Source organism: Xenopus tropicalis, chromosome 6 (assembly GCF_000004195.4).
Source record: "Xenopus tropicalis strain Nigerian chromosome 6, UCB_Xtro_10.0, whole genome shotgun sequence".
Classification (NCBI taxonomy): Eukaryota; Metazoa; Chordata; class Amphibia; order Anura; family Pipidae; genus Xenopus; species Xenopus tropicalis.
The window spans coordinates 64685216-64703718 of record NC_030682.2 but is presented as its reverse complement, the minus strand read 5'-3'; the positions used below and the strand labels follow the sequence as shown (position 1 = coordinate 64703718).

Sequence of the window (18503 nt, the reverse complement as noted above, 5' to 3'; positions counted from 1 at the left end):
TTTTCATGCTTGTGTTGCTCTCCAAAACTTTTTCTATTTGAATGTGGCTCACGGGTATAAAAGGTTGGGGATCCCTGCACTACACAGACAGATAAGCTGCCAACTCAGCCAAATCAGCAGGTTAATTCTGCAGATGGCCACCTTTACTAGACTTTGTTTCCTATTGCCAAATCATTAAAAAAAATTCTGATTAAAACACATTCAGGATTGGTGTTTCACAGAGAACATATGCCTGCTGGCTTATGTAAAATATATAATTGACCTAAACAAAATTATGGGATATAGGATAAGATATAGTTAAAAATATTTTTCTCATTTTAGAATCATATGTGATGTTAATGCTGGAAGACCCAGACATCTGAGAATATTTTCTAAAGTTTTCATTTCTATCTCAACAGAAAATTTTGGGTGGGAAACCATGAGATAATGAAAATATTACACAAAATGTGCTTTCTTTATTACCTAGATTTGGTTAGGAAATCATTCACACAATCCTTTTCAGTCAAAAAATACCACAAAATGGATGTGGTAAAGATTTTACCCTAATGTTGGTTTAAAGCTTTCTATATTCACACAGAATGAGAGTTTCTAACCTTGTGAACTCTACCCGTTATTTAGTGAATCTTAACTATAAAGCTGTTTTCTGTTATGTGTGAAAATACATTCCTTCACGTTCAGGTCAGTTTAACAGTCATAAATATCACTGTTGGGGATGAACACTTTATGAATAATTGTGATCACACGAGGGCTTTATTTTGGGTATCTGCATCCCCCCACAGAAACATTTGCACTGTAGATGATTTAAACTGTACAGTTACCTATGTTTAAGGTGGCAAAGCAAATTATACATGTACTGTGTGAATATACATTTTTTTTTATTATTATGCTTACAATACACATGTTTTTAGTGTGAGAGTGTAAGAGTAAAAGGAATGTGCTCCCACACACATAGGCTTTTCCTTGGATGTCAAGAGAAACGGATCTTCCCTGTGTTTGTGTGAAGGAGAGCTATGGCTATACCTGGAGGCTTTATTCAAGGACAGCATTCCCAATTTCTTTAGTCTTGCAGCCTTATATACCATATTGTGCTAGTCCATCTAGTGTTGAGTCATTTACAAACAAAAAAATGTCAGTATATTCTAATGTACTGTTGATGACTGTGGCTTCTGTTTGTTAAAGGGGAACTCCACCCAACCACAACTTTGCAATATAAAGCAATTAAAAATATGCAGCCTCTTCATGATTTCTATTGTAATAATATGGCTAGGAACAGTTACCTAAGCCTGGCCCCTTGTTCTCCTGCTGATCTGGCTGACTACTTTAAAACTCAAAAACAGTAGTCAACAAGTCCTCAGCCTGCCTTCTGCCTGTATCCTCCAAATCCCACAATTCCCTGCACACCTGATGTCAATAAGGAAAGTAACATCACAGTGCAATGCATTGTGGGTTGTGTAGTTCCTTCATGCTGCCTGTAAGCTGTGGATAAATTGTTACAGTTTGTAACATCAATGTTTTAGTCCCTTTTCACTGCCAGGATTTCAAATGATGCGGAAGGTTTTGCAGATAGATTTTAGCATATAAAATGGTATTTATTCATACTTTTTAAAGAAACAGATTACAGTGATAGGTGTATTAGAGATTTCTGTGTTGTGTGGTGCTCTTTGTTTAGTTCAGAGTTCCCCTTTAATTATACCTGATGTTGGAGCCTAGCATTGTAGGTTCAGTATACTGACGCTCTAGCTAAACTACACATCTCCCGTGCTGTTAGTGTTCAGGAACACTGGCTGGGCAGCCTTCTAGATGTTAACAGTACATTTTTATATTTCACTAGTTATTAACAGTCCAATCAATTTGATGTATTGATGCTGTTTTGGCACCACCTTTCTGCACATACCCAAAGGCATGCACAGTTGGAGGTAGCAGGAAATCTGCTTAAACTGCGCACGTGCAAGCAGGGTCCCTGTCGGCGGAGTCATCAGTTGCTAAGAAGAAATCGGCCAGGTATGCGTTTTAGCTTGGGGTTAGCGATAGGGACAGCATTTTAAATCTAGGCAGTGATAGTTAAGGGGGCTTTTAGCACCCGGGGGTATAGTTCTCCTTTAAAATTAACTTTTGGTATGATTTAGAAAGTGATATTCTGAGAGTTTGCAATTAGTCTTTATTTCTTGTTATCTGTGTTTTTTAAATGATTTAGCTTTTTGTTCAGCAGCTCTCTAATTTAAAATTTCAGCAGCTATCTGGTTGCTATTGACCAATTAAGGGCCTTAAGAGAAAGATAGGTAATAAAAAGTCATTTTTTGGGTGCTGGGGTCAGTGACCCCCATTTGAAAGAGTCAAAAAAGGAAGGTAAACAATTAAAACATTTTTTATAACAAACTGAAAGTTAACCTGAAGGTGAACTATCCCTTTAAAGGAGAAGGAAATGCATTTTGGCATTTTACTGTGTCACGATCTCCCTGAGGAGACGCCATGGAGTACCAAAAAGGTGGGAGCCTGAAGACTGGGTAACCCGGAGTGTAACCATAAGTCACAGAACTGGTGTCAGATGCCATGATGATAATGAAGAACTTTAATACTAGTGACGTAACAGTGCACACAATGGAAATACACACTGTATATATAACACGGCAGGCAGAGGCAGAATCCAAAACAGGCAAAAGGTCAGGGCAAGCAGCAGTCAAGCGAAGTCAAGGACAGGCCAAGGTCAAAACCAGGAAATCAAGGCAGAACTAGGAAGGGCACAGGAACAAGGCAGAAGGCAGGATCAGGACACGGAACTGGAGCTTGGAACCAGCGAGAACAAGAATAGACACAGGAACAGGGAACACAGAGGCAGGGTCACGAGAAACAATTAATGACCAAGCAAGGGGCAATGGTCAGGGAAAGGCTTATAAAGGGTGAAGATTAGGAGATGGGAAGCACATGAGGTTAATGAGGTGGGCGGAGGAAAGGGAGCAGACAGAAAGTAGCAGACAGACAAGAGGAGAATCAGACAGCCCAAAATGCCTCCAGTGGCTACAGAGGCAAATGCATGCCGCCAGGAACACCCCAAGTGGTGTTCGAATCCTGGTTGACCCTGACATACTGCCAATAGATTAGCCACATTAGTGCCACCCAGAATGCTATATTTATTCTGCAGAAAGTATTACCATACCAGAGTAAAGAACCCTGGAAGCTCTCTGTTTGTTTAAGACAGCAGCTGCCATTTTAAGTAGCTTCCGCTCCAGGTCTAGCCTTGGTAGCAGATCACATATTCCTAAGGGAGAGGGAGCAGGAGAGAGCTGCACAGACTCTGGCCCCTGAATGAAGGATTTTTCTAAAAGAGTCAGATACCCTAAGAACATGTTTACAAAAAAGGAGGCAAGAAATCCTGTGTTTCTTTTGATAGCAGACTCAGTGCAGTGTTTCTGTGACTGCTTATGGCTGTATTTACTTAGTTTTTACCTTTCCTTCTCCTTTAAGCTACTAGAAACAAACGCAGTACCAGAGATAAAAATAAGCAGACCTAACTCATACACATACCACTGAGGCGGCACTGCACCTGGAGACACCAAGTCAGCAGAAAAAGGCAAACCACATTACTGATTAAGCAGTGTCAGACAGGCCAAGTTCAATTGTAACTAAGATAAGTGGAATAAATGGTCACAGGCTTTTTGCCTTTATTATCACAATGCAGAAAACAGCAATGTTTTGAGACTAATTGGCTCTTTTTCAAGCTATATGGCACTTGCATTGGGACACCTTTTGATTATATGACAGATAAGTGAAACAGTTACATTTTACTGGATATTTTGTTACTATTTATTACACTTATTTTGTAACATTGTATCTTGGAATTGTATACTAATTGTACACTAGGTGGTGCTATGCTGCACAGGATATAAGGAGATCACGTACACTTGATTGTTTGATAAAGAGCCAATTAGGCTAAAAACATTGCTACTGCCCGCATTGTGATTATAAAGGCATTTTAATGAAATCGTAGAGTGCTGCTTGTGACCATTTGGATTCAAGTGTTCAGCAGTGAAGGGACCCTAGTGGATGTGCACCCATTGTTTACCTCTGCAGCTAAGTGAGTGCTACCTATTTGGTTTAAGAGTAGTGGAACACCATAACTACAGACACTAAGGGCAAGGACATATGGGATGGACTGTCAGCCTAAGGTTAAGCACAGGCTGACAATATGGATTATATAAAGGGATCCATATCTCCTTTGCTTTAGGGTTCACATCCTCATAAATCATATATTGGTTATGAGGTTACATGCTTCCTAATGATACCAAACAGAGCCAACCTATACCCAGCAGTTTGGAGGGGTAGTTTCTGGGGGTCTGGAACATGAGACACCCCTCATGTTTGGTATCATTCTGATAGCCCACGTATGGATCACAGCAAGCCCATATTTTCATAATAATATTGGATACTGGCAAGTGCCAATGTTATATGACAGAAACTGGCCTGAGAATTGCAGCCCTCTGCAGAGGGTCATAAGTGACAAGTTCCTGGACACTCCCTCCTCATGCATACGGTAATGAGAAATTGTCCCAGCAGGGGATTAAAGGGCAAAGGACCCTCTTACTACAGCTCATACTTGAGGTCCCAATTCTGTTGGGGGTATGTGCCCAGGTTTCCAACTCTTGCCTCAGGAGGACACAAAGGAAATTCCTAACTTGGTAACGTACATATGGTTTCTGTGTTTTATTCCCTTTTATTTTATTTACTGTTTGCAATGTTATGTGTATGTCTCTTTTTGTAATATCTTTTTATATACACTGGTTACTTTTGTAATATTAAATATAAAATTTAAGAAGTCTTGTCCTTTGGCTCTAACAACAAACGCACGTGTGTGCATGTATGAATGCTTGGGCCTAAAATTTACTAACTTCTTGTCTGTGTGAAGAGGGAAAGTTGTCTGTGTAAATGCTAATTAACTAGTTGATGGCTAGCAGGAGTGTTTAACTGTGATTTAACCCTTTGGCTGCTAGAGTGCTTGTTGAAATAGTGAAAGCTAACCCTAACTACAGTAAGAGAGAATGTGTGATACATTTGTGTATTAGGAAATATTACCTGTTGTAGAGAGCAGGGAGATATTCAGATTAGGTTTCTATTGCCTGTTAATGATAGATGGTAGCAGCGAATAGTTATTTGGGGCGGTGTTGTGTTTGGGGGTGTCTGACGTTAGTCTAACCTGTGTGTGTTGTGGTGAAAATAATATTTGCTAAACTGATTTCGCAAATTTATATTCACAAAAAGAAAATTTATATATTGCTATATTTGCACATAATAACCATGCAGAGGGCATGCTCATGCAAATCACAATCTCATATGCAAATTTTTGTGCACATTTTGCATTTCACTGCAATTCACAAAAAAGGCAACGACAGGCACAGCTGTGCAAAATGTAAGCGTTTAGGGGAAAATATACAGAAACATTTGCGAAAAAATATGATCTGTGTGGACTTTATAAATGACCCCCACAGTGTTTCCCAAAAGGTTTTGAACCCTTAAATGCAACCTAAAACATGATTTGTTTTCAAACAAGTCCTAAAAGTAGATGAAAAAAACCTAGTGAAACAAATTAAAGGAGAAGGAAAGGTAAAAACTGAGTAAGCTTTATCAGAAAGGTCTATGTAAATACAGCCACTCACAGAAACGCTGCACTGAATTTTCCGTCAAAAGATTTGCTGTGTCTGTTTTCCTCTGCCAGAGACATGCAGCTCTCTCCTCTCTTCCCTCTCCTGCTCCCCCTCCCTCAAGAATGCAACAAACTCACTCCCCCCCCCCTTAGGAATATGGGTCTGAGCCAATCAGCAGCAAGCTCCCTCATAGTCTAACTAATTGGGCATGTACACTGGTCTAGGCCTTGCAGGAATGAGGCATTATGGGAACTTTCTTTACACAGCTCAGCATTTTCTAACTCTTTATTGGCCTTTCCTTCTCCTTTAAACAAAAATTATTGTATTTGGTCATGTATTTATTGAAAAGAAAGGTCCAACAACATATCTGTGTGTGGCAAACGTAAGTGAATCCTTAGGATTATCATATAATTTGAAGGTTAAATCAGAGTCTGGTGTTTCCAGTCAATGGGATGACAATCAGGGGTGAGTGAGAGACCCATTTTATTTAAAGAACAAGGATCCAGCAAAACCTGATCACACGTACAACACATTTATGGATGTGTATCATGTTTATCATGACTCAAGCCATTTTTCTGAGTTTTGATACCCATAAAGCTGGAAAAGGTTACAAGACTATTTCTGTCTCTAAAGAGTTTGGACTCTTCATCAGCATATAAAAACAGGAACTACTGGGACTTCACAACTCATGCGTGGCATGTGAAACCCAGATGGGATACACCCTGCACCCTCACCAGTGAATGTTCATTTGAATGCTGTATTTGTTGGTTGAATATGCAACCACCACAACTAAGACTGACTACTGTCTCCACTAGCACAATTTTCTATTTTTTAATATAATGAGTACATGGTATATTAAGAATGGAAGTCTTATAAAGTGTTATTGAACTATGAATGACATTGTAATTGCTCACTCCGGCCTTTATAGATTACATTTTTGGAATTTTTCATGAGGCCCCAGAGATTTTCTCTGCTATCCTGAGTAGAGTGATATTTGTGACTATACTCCCAAACTTACTCTAATGCACATGTGCAGTGCCCAGGACACAAACTCCAGCTCTTCTAATGCAAAGAGCACTATTGTCCTATCCTCACTAGCGATGTGGCCCCCCTCAATCCTCTCTGATGCAAAAAACAAAGCGCGGTGGTGAGCATGGGGGGCAGCATCAACTTGGTTGTGTCAGGGTGGCACGGACCCCCGTGATGGCGCTGGTGCCTAACACATTGACACCACCCAGTAGTCACACATCAGTATGTTGGTAGCAATTCTATACCCACAAGATGAATAAGGTAATTAGTGGTGTCTCTCAATTAGCTATTTATGGATCTCTTAATCTACATGGATTAAGATAATGCACCAAGACTGACCATTGTCTCCTCTAGCACACATAATTTTCTATTTCTTAATATAATAAGTACATGGTATATTAAGAATGGAAGTCTTATAAAGTGTTATTGAACCATGAATGACATTGTTCATCTATGTTTTATTAAAGGAGACATTGACCTTTTAATAAACCATGCAACTGGTCTTAATTTTTAAATTATTTATATTTCTATATTTTCTTTTATTATTTAGCATATTGTTCTATAGCACTCTACTTTGTAATTTAAACTCTTTTGGTTGTTAGGCTTCTATTTACCTTTGCAACAAGGCAATAGTTAGAATTGCAGACTGGAAAAGTAGTAAAGGCATATATACCATATACTCAACAATAGATTCTAGTCTCAAAACTAGCCTGCTAAGCACAGCAACTATATAGCGAGACAGAGACTCACAATTGTCTCAGAATATTTACATTATATTAAATGTATATTAAATGTTACATGTGCTTCTCCTTCAATCACCAAAAGTAGTTTTCCACAAAGACTATATATTAAATACAGAAAAGAAGGTACATTTAAATGTAATGCAAATTTTAATATCACTACAGTGCCATATTTAACAGTGTTTTCAATTTAATACATGTAAAATACTGTTTATACTATGTATTCTATGTTTAACAAGATGTGTTTATGTTTACATGTTATATGGCAATTTCAAGGTTACAGTTATCTTAATTTGTAAATGTATTAACGTTAGTTAAGCAGCAATTCAGAATAAACATAGTTTCTATATGCTCCGATATGCTCCTAGTTAGTTATCAGCTAAAGGCAAGTTGCAGATTACTATTAGAAATGTAATTTCATTAACAAGATACACTTGTGATCAGTTGCAAATATGTTTCATGCAGTAAAGAATATATGCAGATATCAAATCCAAAACACTTATCTGGCAAGGCCAGTAAACTCATTACATTTTAGCAAAGTGAATTTAGTTCTCATTCATAAATCGTTTGAGGAGAATATTCACTTGTCCTACTACTTGAACTCGAACGTCTAAACATGGACAAACAATTTGTCCCAAGTAATGCTGACAAATGTCGCCGGAATTTGGTTCCAACAAAGGTATAAAAAAATGGGTTGATACAGCAATGGAAATAGGCAATGTTCCGACATATATAAAAAGCATTGTTTAAATAATCATTACATGGATCTCCTGGGGAAAGCCTGAGAAATATCACTACATTATAAGGAGTCCAGCAAATGAAAAATGCAAGTACAATTACAGATATTAATTTTACAGCTTTATCTTTGTTATGCATTTTGGTATTAAACAGTTTTACTACAATCAAAGTGTAGCAGTACAATATCACAATCAGTGGAAAAAGGAAGAACATAGTTAGTTGCTGATAATAACCAAGTCGCCTCCATGTATCTATTTTGTCAGCTGAGAATCCAGTTTCCTCACAAAGAATGCCAGCAGAATCATGTTTTCTTGTGCCATATAATACAAATTTTGGAACTGTAGATACAAAGCTTATAACCCAAATAGCTATACTAGCCACATATACGTAAATGAGTTTTCTAGTTCGTGCAGCTGATACAGCATGAACAACAGCCAGGTACCTGTCCATGGTCATCACTGTCAAGAACAAGATGCAACTGAAAAAACCAATGAAGAATACAGATGAAACAACTTTGCACATGCCGTTTCCAAATACCCACTCATTGCTGTGATAAAATGCCCAAAAAGGGAGTGTGATGGTAAATAATAGATCAGATATCACAAGATTCAGGATGAATAAGTTAGTAACAGTCTTTATCTTCTCATATTTCAGTAGCAGAAACAGTATAAGGCCATTACCCAACAAACTGAGGGTAAATACAGTGTAGTAAAAGAAGGGCACTGCTGCAGCTCCAAATTTAATGCTCTCATCATTACTGCACATGTATACTATAGTTTCATCCTCATAAGTTGTCGTCGAAAAGCCCATTGTAGAATTGGAAAGATGAATTTCAACAGAATTGGACATGGTAGTTTTAAGTTCCTCAGAAGACATTTTTAAGGCTTGATAAAAAAAAGTTTCAGTTGAACAAGTTCCGTAATGGTGTGGAGTGAGTGGTTAGCTAGCCAAGTCACATATTTCTCTGTGGCAAGAACTGAAACTATAGAAGACCATTTATTTGGTGGGTGGCTTACAAAACTGCAGGAAACATATGTTTAGTAGGAAAAGATGCAAACTGGAAACAAGGTTTGCTTTCTGAGAAATAAAAAAACCAGTAACCTGCATAACAATTTTTCTATTTTGAAATGTTGGAGGCAGCAATGAACCCTATTAGTTTTAATGCTTAAAAAGATATTATCCAAAACAAAATTTTATTCATATACATTCATATCCAATATTGATATTAGAATTGATTGTTAGAGTGGGATTTTTAATCCTAGTGGGGCTAGTGTGTCTATACATAGTAGAGTGTGTCTTTACATACATAGTTACATAGGGTTGAAAAAAGACCAGAGTCCATCAAGTTCAACCCTTCCAAGTAAACCCAGCACACACAACCTATACTTACCAATCAATACTATCACATTCATAAACTGTATACTGTATCGCAACATTAATACTAACTGTAGATATTAGTATCACAATAGCCTTGGATATTATGCTTGTTCAAGAACTCATCCAGGCCCCTCTTAAAGGCATTGACAGAATCTGCCATTACCACATCACTAGGAAGGGCATTCCCCAACCTCACTGCCCTCACTGTGAAAAACCACCTACGCTGCTTCAAATGGAAGCTCTGTTCCTCTTATTTAAAGGGGTGACCTCTGGTGCGTTGAAAACACAACACTCCCTATCTGCCTAAAATCCCCTCTAATGTACTTGTACAGAGTAATCATGTCCCCTCGCAAGCGCCTCTTTTGCAGAGAAAACAGCCCCAACCTCAACAGTCTAACCTCGTAGCTTAAATCTTCCATCCCCTTTACCAGTTTAGTTGCAGTCTCTGCACTCTCTCCAGCTCATTAATATCCTTCTTAAGGACTGGAGCCCAAAACTGCCCCCCATACTCAAGGTGAGGCCTTACCAGGGACCTATAAAGGGGCAAAATTATGTTTTCATCCCTTGAGTCAATGCCCTTTTTTATACAAGACAGCACTTTATTTGCTTTAGTAGCCACTGAATGACACTGCCTGGAATTAGACAACTTGTTATCTACAAAAACCCCTAGATCCTTCTCCATTAAGGATACCCCCAACAAACTACCATTTAGTAGATAGTTTGCGTTTATATTATTTCTACCAAAATGCATAACTTTGCACTTATCAACATTGAACCTCATTTTCCAGTTTGCTGCCCAGTTATCTAATTTTGTCAAATCACTCTGCAAAGTGGCAGCATCCTGCATGGAACTTATAGTTTAGCACAATTTAGTGTTGTCAGCAAAAATAGAAACAGTACTCTCTATGCCCACCTCCAGGTCATTAATAAACAAGTTAAAAAGCAAAGGACCAAGGACTGACCCCGCGGTACTCCACTAACCACACTGGTCTAATTAGAAAATGTTCCATTTACTACTATTCTCTGTAATCTATCCTTCAGTATTGCTCAATTTGATCATTAACCTTCTGTGAGGTACTGTATCAAATGCTTCAGCAAAGTCCAAGTAGATGACATCAACTGCCATTCCAGCATCAAGGTTCCTGCTCACCTCCTCATAAAAGGCGACTAAATTAGTCTGTGTCAGATCTGTGTCACGATCTCCCTGAGGAGACGCCATGGAGTACCAGGAAGTTGGGAGCCTGAAGACTGGGTAACCTGGAGTGTAACCTTATACCACAGAACTGATGTCAGAGGCCATGATGATCAGTGGAAGGAACTTCAATAAATGTAGTGAAGTCAGTAACAGTGCACACTATGGAAATACACTTGAATAGCTGAAAACGGCAGGCAGATACAAAATCCAAATCAGACCAAAAGTCAGGGCTAGCAGCAATCAACAAAGACAAGGACAGGCCAAGGTCAGAACCAGGGAATTAGAACAGGACAAGGAAGGGCACTGGAGAACAGGAACAGGGCAGAGAGCAGGAACAGGACATGGAACTGGATCTTAGAACCAGAAGGGAGTCACGAGAAAGATCGCACGGAACACGGAATAGCAGCAGGGTCACAGGAACATCTTAATGACCAAGCAATGGGCAATGGTCAGGGACAGGCTTATAAAGGGTCATGATTAGAAGATGGAAAACACATGAGGATAATGAGGTGGGTGGAGGAAAGGGAGCAGACAGTATAGTAGAAAAGAGAGAAGAGAATTAGTCAGGATCAGCCCAAAATGCCTCCAGTGGCTCAAGAGGTAAATGCAGGTTGCCAAAACCACATCAAGCAGTGTTTGAAACCTGACTGATCCTGACAATCTGTTATGCATAAAACCATGCTGGCACAAACTTATAGTATTGTAAACTGCAATGTATTCAAGTACCCTATCCCTTATTATTCTTCCGAAAGCTTTCCCACTACTGATGTCAGACTAACAGGCCTATAGTTTTCAGGCTGAGAACAGGATCTATTTTTAAATAACGGCACCACATTAGCAATTCGCCAGTCTCTCGGCACCATGCCAGACCTCCACGAATCTTGAAAAATTAAGTGAAGAGGCTTGGCAATCACAGCGCTCAGCTCATTTAATACCCTGGGATGAATCCTATCCAGTCTTGGACCTTTGTTTACATTTACATGTTCAAGTCTCTTTTGAATTTCCTCCCGAGTGACCCATGTGTCAGTAGCTACAGTGGAGGAAATAATTATTTGACCCCTCACTGATTTTGTAAGTTTGTCCAATGACAAAGAAATGAAAAGTCTCAGAACAGTATCATTTCAATGGTAGGTTTATTTTAACAGTGGCAGATAGCACATCAAAAGGAAAATCGAAAAAATAACTTTAAATAAAAGATAGCAACTGATTTGCATTTCATTGAGTGAAATAAGTTTTTGAACCCCTACCAACCATTAAGAGTTCTGGCTCCCACAGAGTGGTTAGACACTTCTACTCAATTAGTCAACCTCATTAAGGACACCTGTCTTAACTAGTCACCTGTATAAAAGACACCTGTCCACAGAATCAATCAATCAAGCAGACTCCAAACTCTCCAACATGGGAAAGACCAAAGAGCTGTCCAAGGATGTCAGAGACAAAATTGTAGACCTGCACAAGGCTGGAATGGGCTACAAAACCATTAGCAAGAAGCTGGGAGAGAAGGTGACAACTGTTGGTGCGATTGTTCGAAAATGGAAGGAGCACAAAATAACCATCAATCGACCTCGCTCTGGGGCTCCACGCAAGATCTCACCTCGTGGGGTGTCAATGATTCTGAGAAAGGTGAAAAAGCATCCTAGAACTACACGGGAGGAGTTAGTTAATGACCTCAAATTAGCAGGGACCACAGTCACCAAGAAAACCATTGGAAACACATTACACCGCAATGGATTAAAATCCTGCAGGGCTCGCAAGGTCCCCCTGCTCAAGAAGGCACATGTGCAGGCCCGTCTGAAGTTTGCCAATGAACACCTGAATGATTCTGTGAGTGACTGGGAGAAGGTGCTGTGGTCTGATGAGACCAAAATAGAGCTCTTTGGCATTAACTCAACTCGCTGTGTTTGGAGGAAGAAAAATGCTGCCTATGACCCCCAAAACACCGTCCCCACCGTCAAGCATGGGGGTGGAAACATTTTGCTTTGGGGGTGTTTTTCTGCTAAGGGCACAGGACAACTTATTCACATTAACGGGAAAATGGACGGAGCCATGTATCGTGAAATCCTGAACGACAACCTCCTTCCCTCTGCCAGGAAACTGAAAATGGGTCGTGGATGGGTGTTCCAGCACGACAATGACCCAAAACATACAGCAAAGGCAACAAAGGAGTGGCTCAAGAAGAAGCACATTAAGGTCATGGAGTGGCCTAGTCAGTCTCCGGACCTTAATCCAATAGAAAACCTATGGAGGGAGCCCAAGCTCAGAGTTGCACAGAGACAGCCTCGAAACCTTAGGGATTTAGAGATGATCTGCAAAGAGGAGTGGACCAACATTCCTCCTAAAATGTGCGCAAACTTGGTCATCAATTACAAGAAACGTTTGACCTCTGTGCTTGCAAACAAGGGTTTTTCCACTAAGTATTAAGTCTTTTTTTGTTAGAGGGTTCAAAAACTTATTTCACTCAATGAAATGCAAATCAGTTGCTATCTTTTATTTAAAGTTATTTCCATTTTCCTTTTGATGTGCTATCTGCCACTGTTAAAATAAACCTACCATTGAAATGATACTGTTCTGAGACTTTTCATTTCTTTGTCATTGGACAAACTTACAAAATCAGTAAGGGGTCAAATAATTATTTCCTCCACTGTATATTACTAGAACTGGGCATATTAAAAGGGAAGCCTTCATTAGCTGGCTCCTCAGATGTATAGACAGATGAAAAATAAAAGTTCAAAATTTCTGCTTTTTCCCCGTTCTCATCAACCAACTTACCCCCCCGTGATAATAAAGTTCCCACCCCTTCTTGCTTCATTTTTTACTATTCTCATAATTAAAAAATAATTTTGGATTCTTTTTACTCCTAGCTGCAATATCCCTTTCCATCTCTATTTTAGCTTGCCTGATAGCTTTTTTGCATGCTTTATTTGCTTCCTGATGAAAGTTTCTGCTGTCCCAGCTAACTTGAATGCTTTAAAAGCACGCTTTTTCTTACCAACCTCGACACTAACACTTTTATTCAGTCATAAAGGTTTTGCTTTGCGATGCCTCTCCTTGCTTACAAGGGGAATATACTGTTGTGTATACCTGCAAAGCAACGTTTTAAAGATGTTCCATTTTCCTTCTGTGTCTAACCCTATGAAAACCTTTCCCAGTTGACACATTGCAGAGATGCCCTTATAGTGGCAAAGTCTGTACGTCTAAAATTGAGCGTTTTAGTTACTCCCTTATAGAGCTGTCTCTGCAGCATTATCTCAAAGGAGACCATGTTGTGATCACTGTTCCCCAAATGCTTACCCACACAAATGTTAGAGATGAGTTTTTTTTTAACAAATTCATAAATGTAAGATATGGATGTTGGTTCATCCCTTTCCTCTTTGTCTTCCCAGAATCTGATAGAGTTAATTGTCTCGGAGGTTTTTTCTGGTACTGATTCTGAAGATGGGTCTTTTCAGTCAAAAAGCGTCAATGGACTATCCAAGCCCTAAAGAGAAAGAAAATAAGCGACAAAATAAAGACAAGATGAGGAAAGAGATGTAAACATGGAGGCCCTAGGATATAGACTGAGAAAGAAAGTGAACAGATGATTTTAAATCTTTCTTCTAAACAACTGATTTCTTCTGAAGTGGGGGTTCTTGAGAAAGGTTTATTTTTTTATGTCCTACACCAAAAATCAATTTGTTTGATACTATTGTTGAGAGGAATCATTTTATTCGTAAGATTCTTATTAAAAAAAAACATTTTTGGGGGAAGGATTTGGAGTATTCAGGAAACGTAGAAAATGGTTCACATGTATGTACACAAGTGGGATATGGTGGGCCTACTTTTGAGGAGGTTTGTTCTACATTGACATTACAATTGTTACAAAGGGAAGGTGATGTAGACTGCTGCAGGTTTGGGGCAGATTTAAAATCTGTTCCCAATAAATTTCAGGATTGTCAGATTTTAGCCATTACATTTGAGGAATTCTATAATAAATATCTATCAGAGACAGGTGGAAAGTGAATTAATAAAACTACACAGTACTACCTCTTCCTTTCATTTTAAACTTGATAAATTTGAAATGAAAGCACTTAGATAATATATAGGATAGATAAACATGATCCATTCATATCAAACCCAATGAGATCCTTTCAGAAATTATTGTTTAATTTGGTTGATACATAAATAGGGGTGTTATTCATCAACAAGTGGCTGCATTTCTTAAAGTGTCTCACACATTGGTGGCATTATTCCATTATTTTGCAAAATATATAAACGTAAAAGACCTCCACTTGGAATAATGGTTGCGTTGATCCCTGGGTGAGCTTTGGTGATACATCTTAAGGATATTAAGGATGGGGGTGTCACGGTCTCCCTGTGGAGACGCTGTGGAGTACCAGGAAGGTGGGAGCCTGAAGACTGGGTAACCCGGAGTGTAACCATAAGTCACAGAACTGGTGCCAGAGGCCATGTTGAAGGTGAAGAACTTTAATAAACTAGTGATGTAACCGAACATACAATGAACATACAAACTGAATGTAAAACGGCAGGCAGAGGCAGAATCCAAAAGCAGGCAAAAGGTCAGGGCAAGCGGCAGTCAAACGTAGTCAGGGCAGGCCAAGGTCAAAACCGGGAAATCAAGGTAGAACTAGGAAGGGCTCAGGAACAAGGCAGAAGGCAGGATCAGGACACGGAACTGGAGCTTGGAACCAGCGAGAACAAGGACACAGACACAGGAACAGGACGGCCGGGTCACGAAAGACAATTAATGACCAAGCAAGGGGCAATGGTCAGGGAAAGGCTTATAAAGGGTGAAGATTAGGAGATGGGAAACACATGAGGTTAATGAGGTGGGCGGAGGAAAGAGAGCAGACAGAAAGTAGAAGACAAGGGAAGAAACAGACAGAGCCCAAATGCCTCCAGTGGCTACAGAGGCTAATGCATGCCACCAGGAACACCACAAGTGGTGTTCGAAACCTGGCTGATCCTGACAGGGGGACAGGTTATTGAACAGACGAATGTTAGGACTTGGCAGTCAGATTTTAGTTGGGCCACCATTGATATAATATATAACCATTATATTCTTGTATTCTGAACCACTTTGGTTTGAAAGCAATAGCGTTCCAACTGAAGACTGTACAGATAATACCATAATATATGTTATAGATAACATCCCAGTGGGTCAATTATTAGGGTTAAGGTGCTTATACTCAGTTAGGTTTTTGAAAAGAGGGGTATAAGATGCCATTATTGATCAAAATATTCTGTATACTGATCCAAAATTGGAAGAAATTTGGAAGCCAGGATGTGGGTGGAAAAAAATTGTAGTTTAAGACATATCCTTTTCCCGAGTATAGTAGTTAAACAAAAGTTTGAAAATTCTGCTTATATGGGTACTTTTAAATGTGTGCCAGTTGTTGTATTTCTTCTTATTGGTGAAAGTTTCACTTCATCCGTTACAAATGAATATATGGAATTAAACAATACATCAATTACAAAACAAAAAATGTGATATATTTGATTACTTGTTTACCTCAATAATATGTTGGGCAGGAATCTTACAGTTTGCAAGAAAAAATAAGATAGCACATAGCAGACATAAGGGGATAGAGAGACTAATGTTTCCTGACATTTCCAGTTCTGTACAGGATCAGACTTATCCAGTGTTAGGGTTCAGGGGATAGAAAGAGTTCTTTTGGGAGAGAAGGGTATACAGTATTTAAAAAATGTGTAACCGTGAGGCCTTTTGGATTTTCAATTTGAGAACTCGTACCCCCTTGGATATGGATTTTTTGATTTACTTTATCATCCCATTATAATTAAAACCATTAGATTATTTAGTATATCCTCTGCAAAAAGATTCTCCTCTATTCTTTCAAATATATATGTATGTGAGTATATAGATAGGTCAGTATGGGTTTGTGTGTGCCGAGTTCACTTGGAAGGGTAGAACTTCATGGACTTTGGTCTTTGGTAACTATGTAACTGGTTCTATACTGATGCTTATACCACCCATTTTATATTTTGCTATATGAAATGCTTTTACCATTTGACCACTCTAATGTACTGATACTGAAGTAATGCCTATTGTACAGATGCTGTTCTCACTTGTTTCTATTTCTATTTGAAAATGAAAAATATAGTATAAAATAAAGTTTAAAAAAAAAAACCCCTGCTACTAAAATTCAATGCTTTCCAATTCTCTATACATTCTGAGAAATTTGAAATGGGTAAATTTTCAAACTGCAAATAAAGGTCTATTATTTTCTGTTCCTTCACAACAAAAAAATCTAAAAATGTACAATCTATGAGTGTGTACAAAGGAGTAAAGTCAATACATTTCCATTGTAAAACCTTTAACGTTACTGTGTACTGTGAAGAGTTAATTCTTCAGAAAAGCTTTGCTTTGCTGTAAGCAAGCACACGTAGCATTGTTCATATACTGTTAAATTTCAAAAGCCAAACCTTTTAATAGAAATGTGTCTTAACAACTGAGTCATATTAGAAAGAAACATCTGGAGTAGAAAAGTAAAACCACAAAGCAAAACTATTTTGCAACATTGTCTAGTTCTTTTCTTCCCCTTTTGATTTCTATCCTTTTTCTTAAGGAGGGAATAGCAGCAGCAAAATATATTCTACCTTCAAAGCAAAATATTTTAACATATTATTTTACTATTATGTTATACAGTACTGTATAAAGTATGATCTGTAGATATGCTTCTAAGAGGTGGCATGTTATGTTAATATATGGATACAATATAGTGGTACTTACCTAATGGAGTAATGCAAGCTTTTGCCTGCAAGTGCAGGAGTACTAAGGGGAGCAAAAGCCTAGATTACGTAAATATATTCTTAAAGGAATACTGTTATGGGAAAACACTTTTTTTTTTTCATTTGAAATTTTTTTTATATTTCACAATAAAAGAGCAAATTAAATATACATTCTGTACAACCAGATCAACATTTTTTACAATAGTTCTGTGCAAGACGTCTGTGCAGAACAATTGTTTGGTAGGTAGGAATGCATTCAAACCTTATGCTTTGGGTCACTTCCTAACATTGTATCTTCTGCCAGATGTCTCAGGTCGGTTGTTACAATGTGATAAAAGGATATTTTCTTTTTCATAACTTACAAATAAAATAATAAACCAATAAAAACCTTAATGCAGACATTGTGAGGTGTTCAGTGTTTTTTTCCCCATATGAATATTGGTTATCCGATGGGGTTGTTGTCTATCATCATTTTAGGGTTTCCTGCCATAGATCTTACTCTATACCCCTACTGATGGGGTGCCTGTTTAGATATGGTTGCCAAATTTCTTTACATTTTTTGACCTTATTATTCACTAATGTGGTTATTTTTTCCATCACCATTATTTCTCCTATTTTGGCCTCTATTGCAGCCCATGATTGGGGAATTGGGCCCTTCCAATGTCTGGCTATGACCATTCTAGCCGCTCAGCATATTTTAATTATCAAGCATTTAGTGCTTTCGCTATGGGGGTCTCTGCCAGGAGTAGGTTGAGTAAGGCAATTTGTGGTTCAGGGGCAGAGCGAAGCCTTCTTTGCTTGTGGGCATTCCCACCACATGTGCATATATGTGCCTATCTCCCCACATCCTCTAAAGCAGTGCTGTCCAACTTCTGTGGTGCCGAGGGCCAGAATTTCTCTAGCATACATAGTGGAGAGCCACTAGTTTTGGCCACTCCCCTTTTTTAAACCACACCCACTTCAAACCACACCCATGTTATCACAATGATGGTAGTGCAGCAAAACCCAAATGCTTGGTCCTCATTGCAGGGATATCAACCA

The 18503-nt window shown here is 38.7% G+C and overlaps 1 protein-coding gene across 1 annotated transcript; it reads right to left on the bottom strand.

Moving 5' to 3' along the window:
- Positions 1-7532: 7532 nt before the first annotated feature.
- ccr3 (chemokine (C-C motif) receptor 3) lies at positions 7533-9057 on the bottom strand. Its single transcript, NM_001113862.1, is given in 1 exon segment — positions 7533-9057. A coding segment is annotated over 1 exon segment (1035 nt). The 5' UTR covers positions 8993-9057; the 3' UTR covers positions 7533-7957.
- Positions 9058-18503: the final 9446 nt, after the last annotated feature.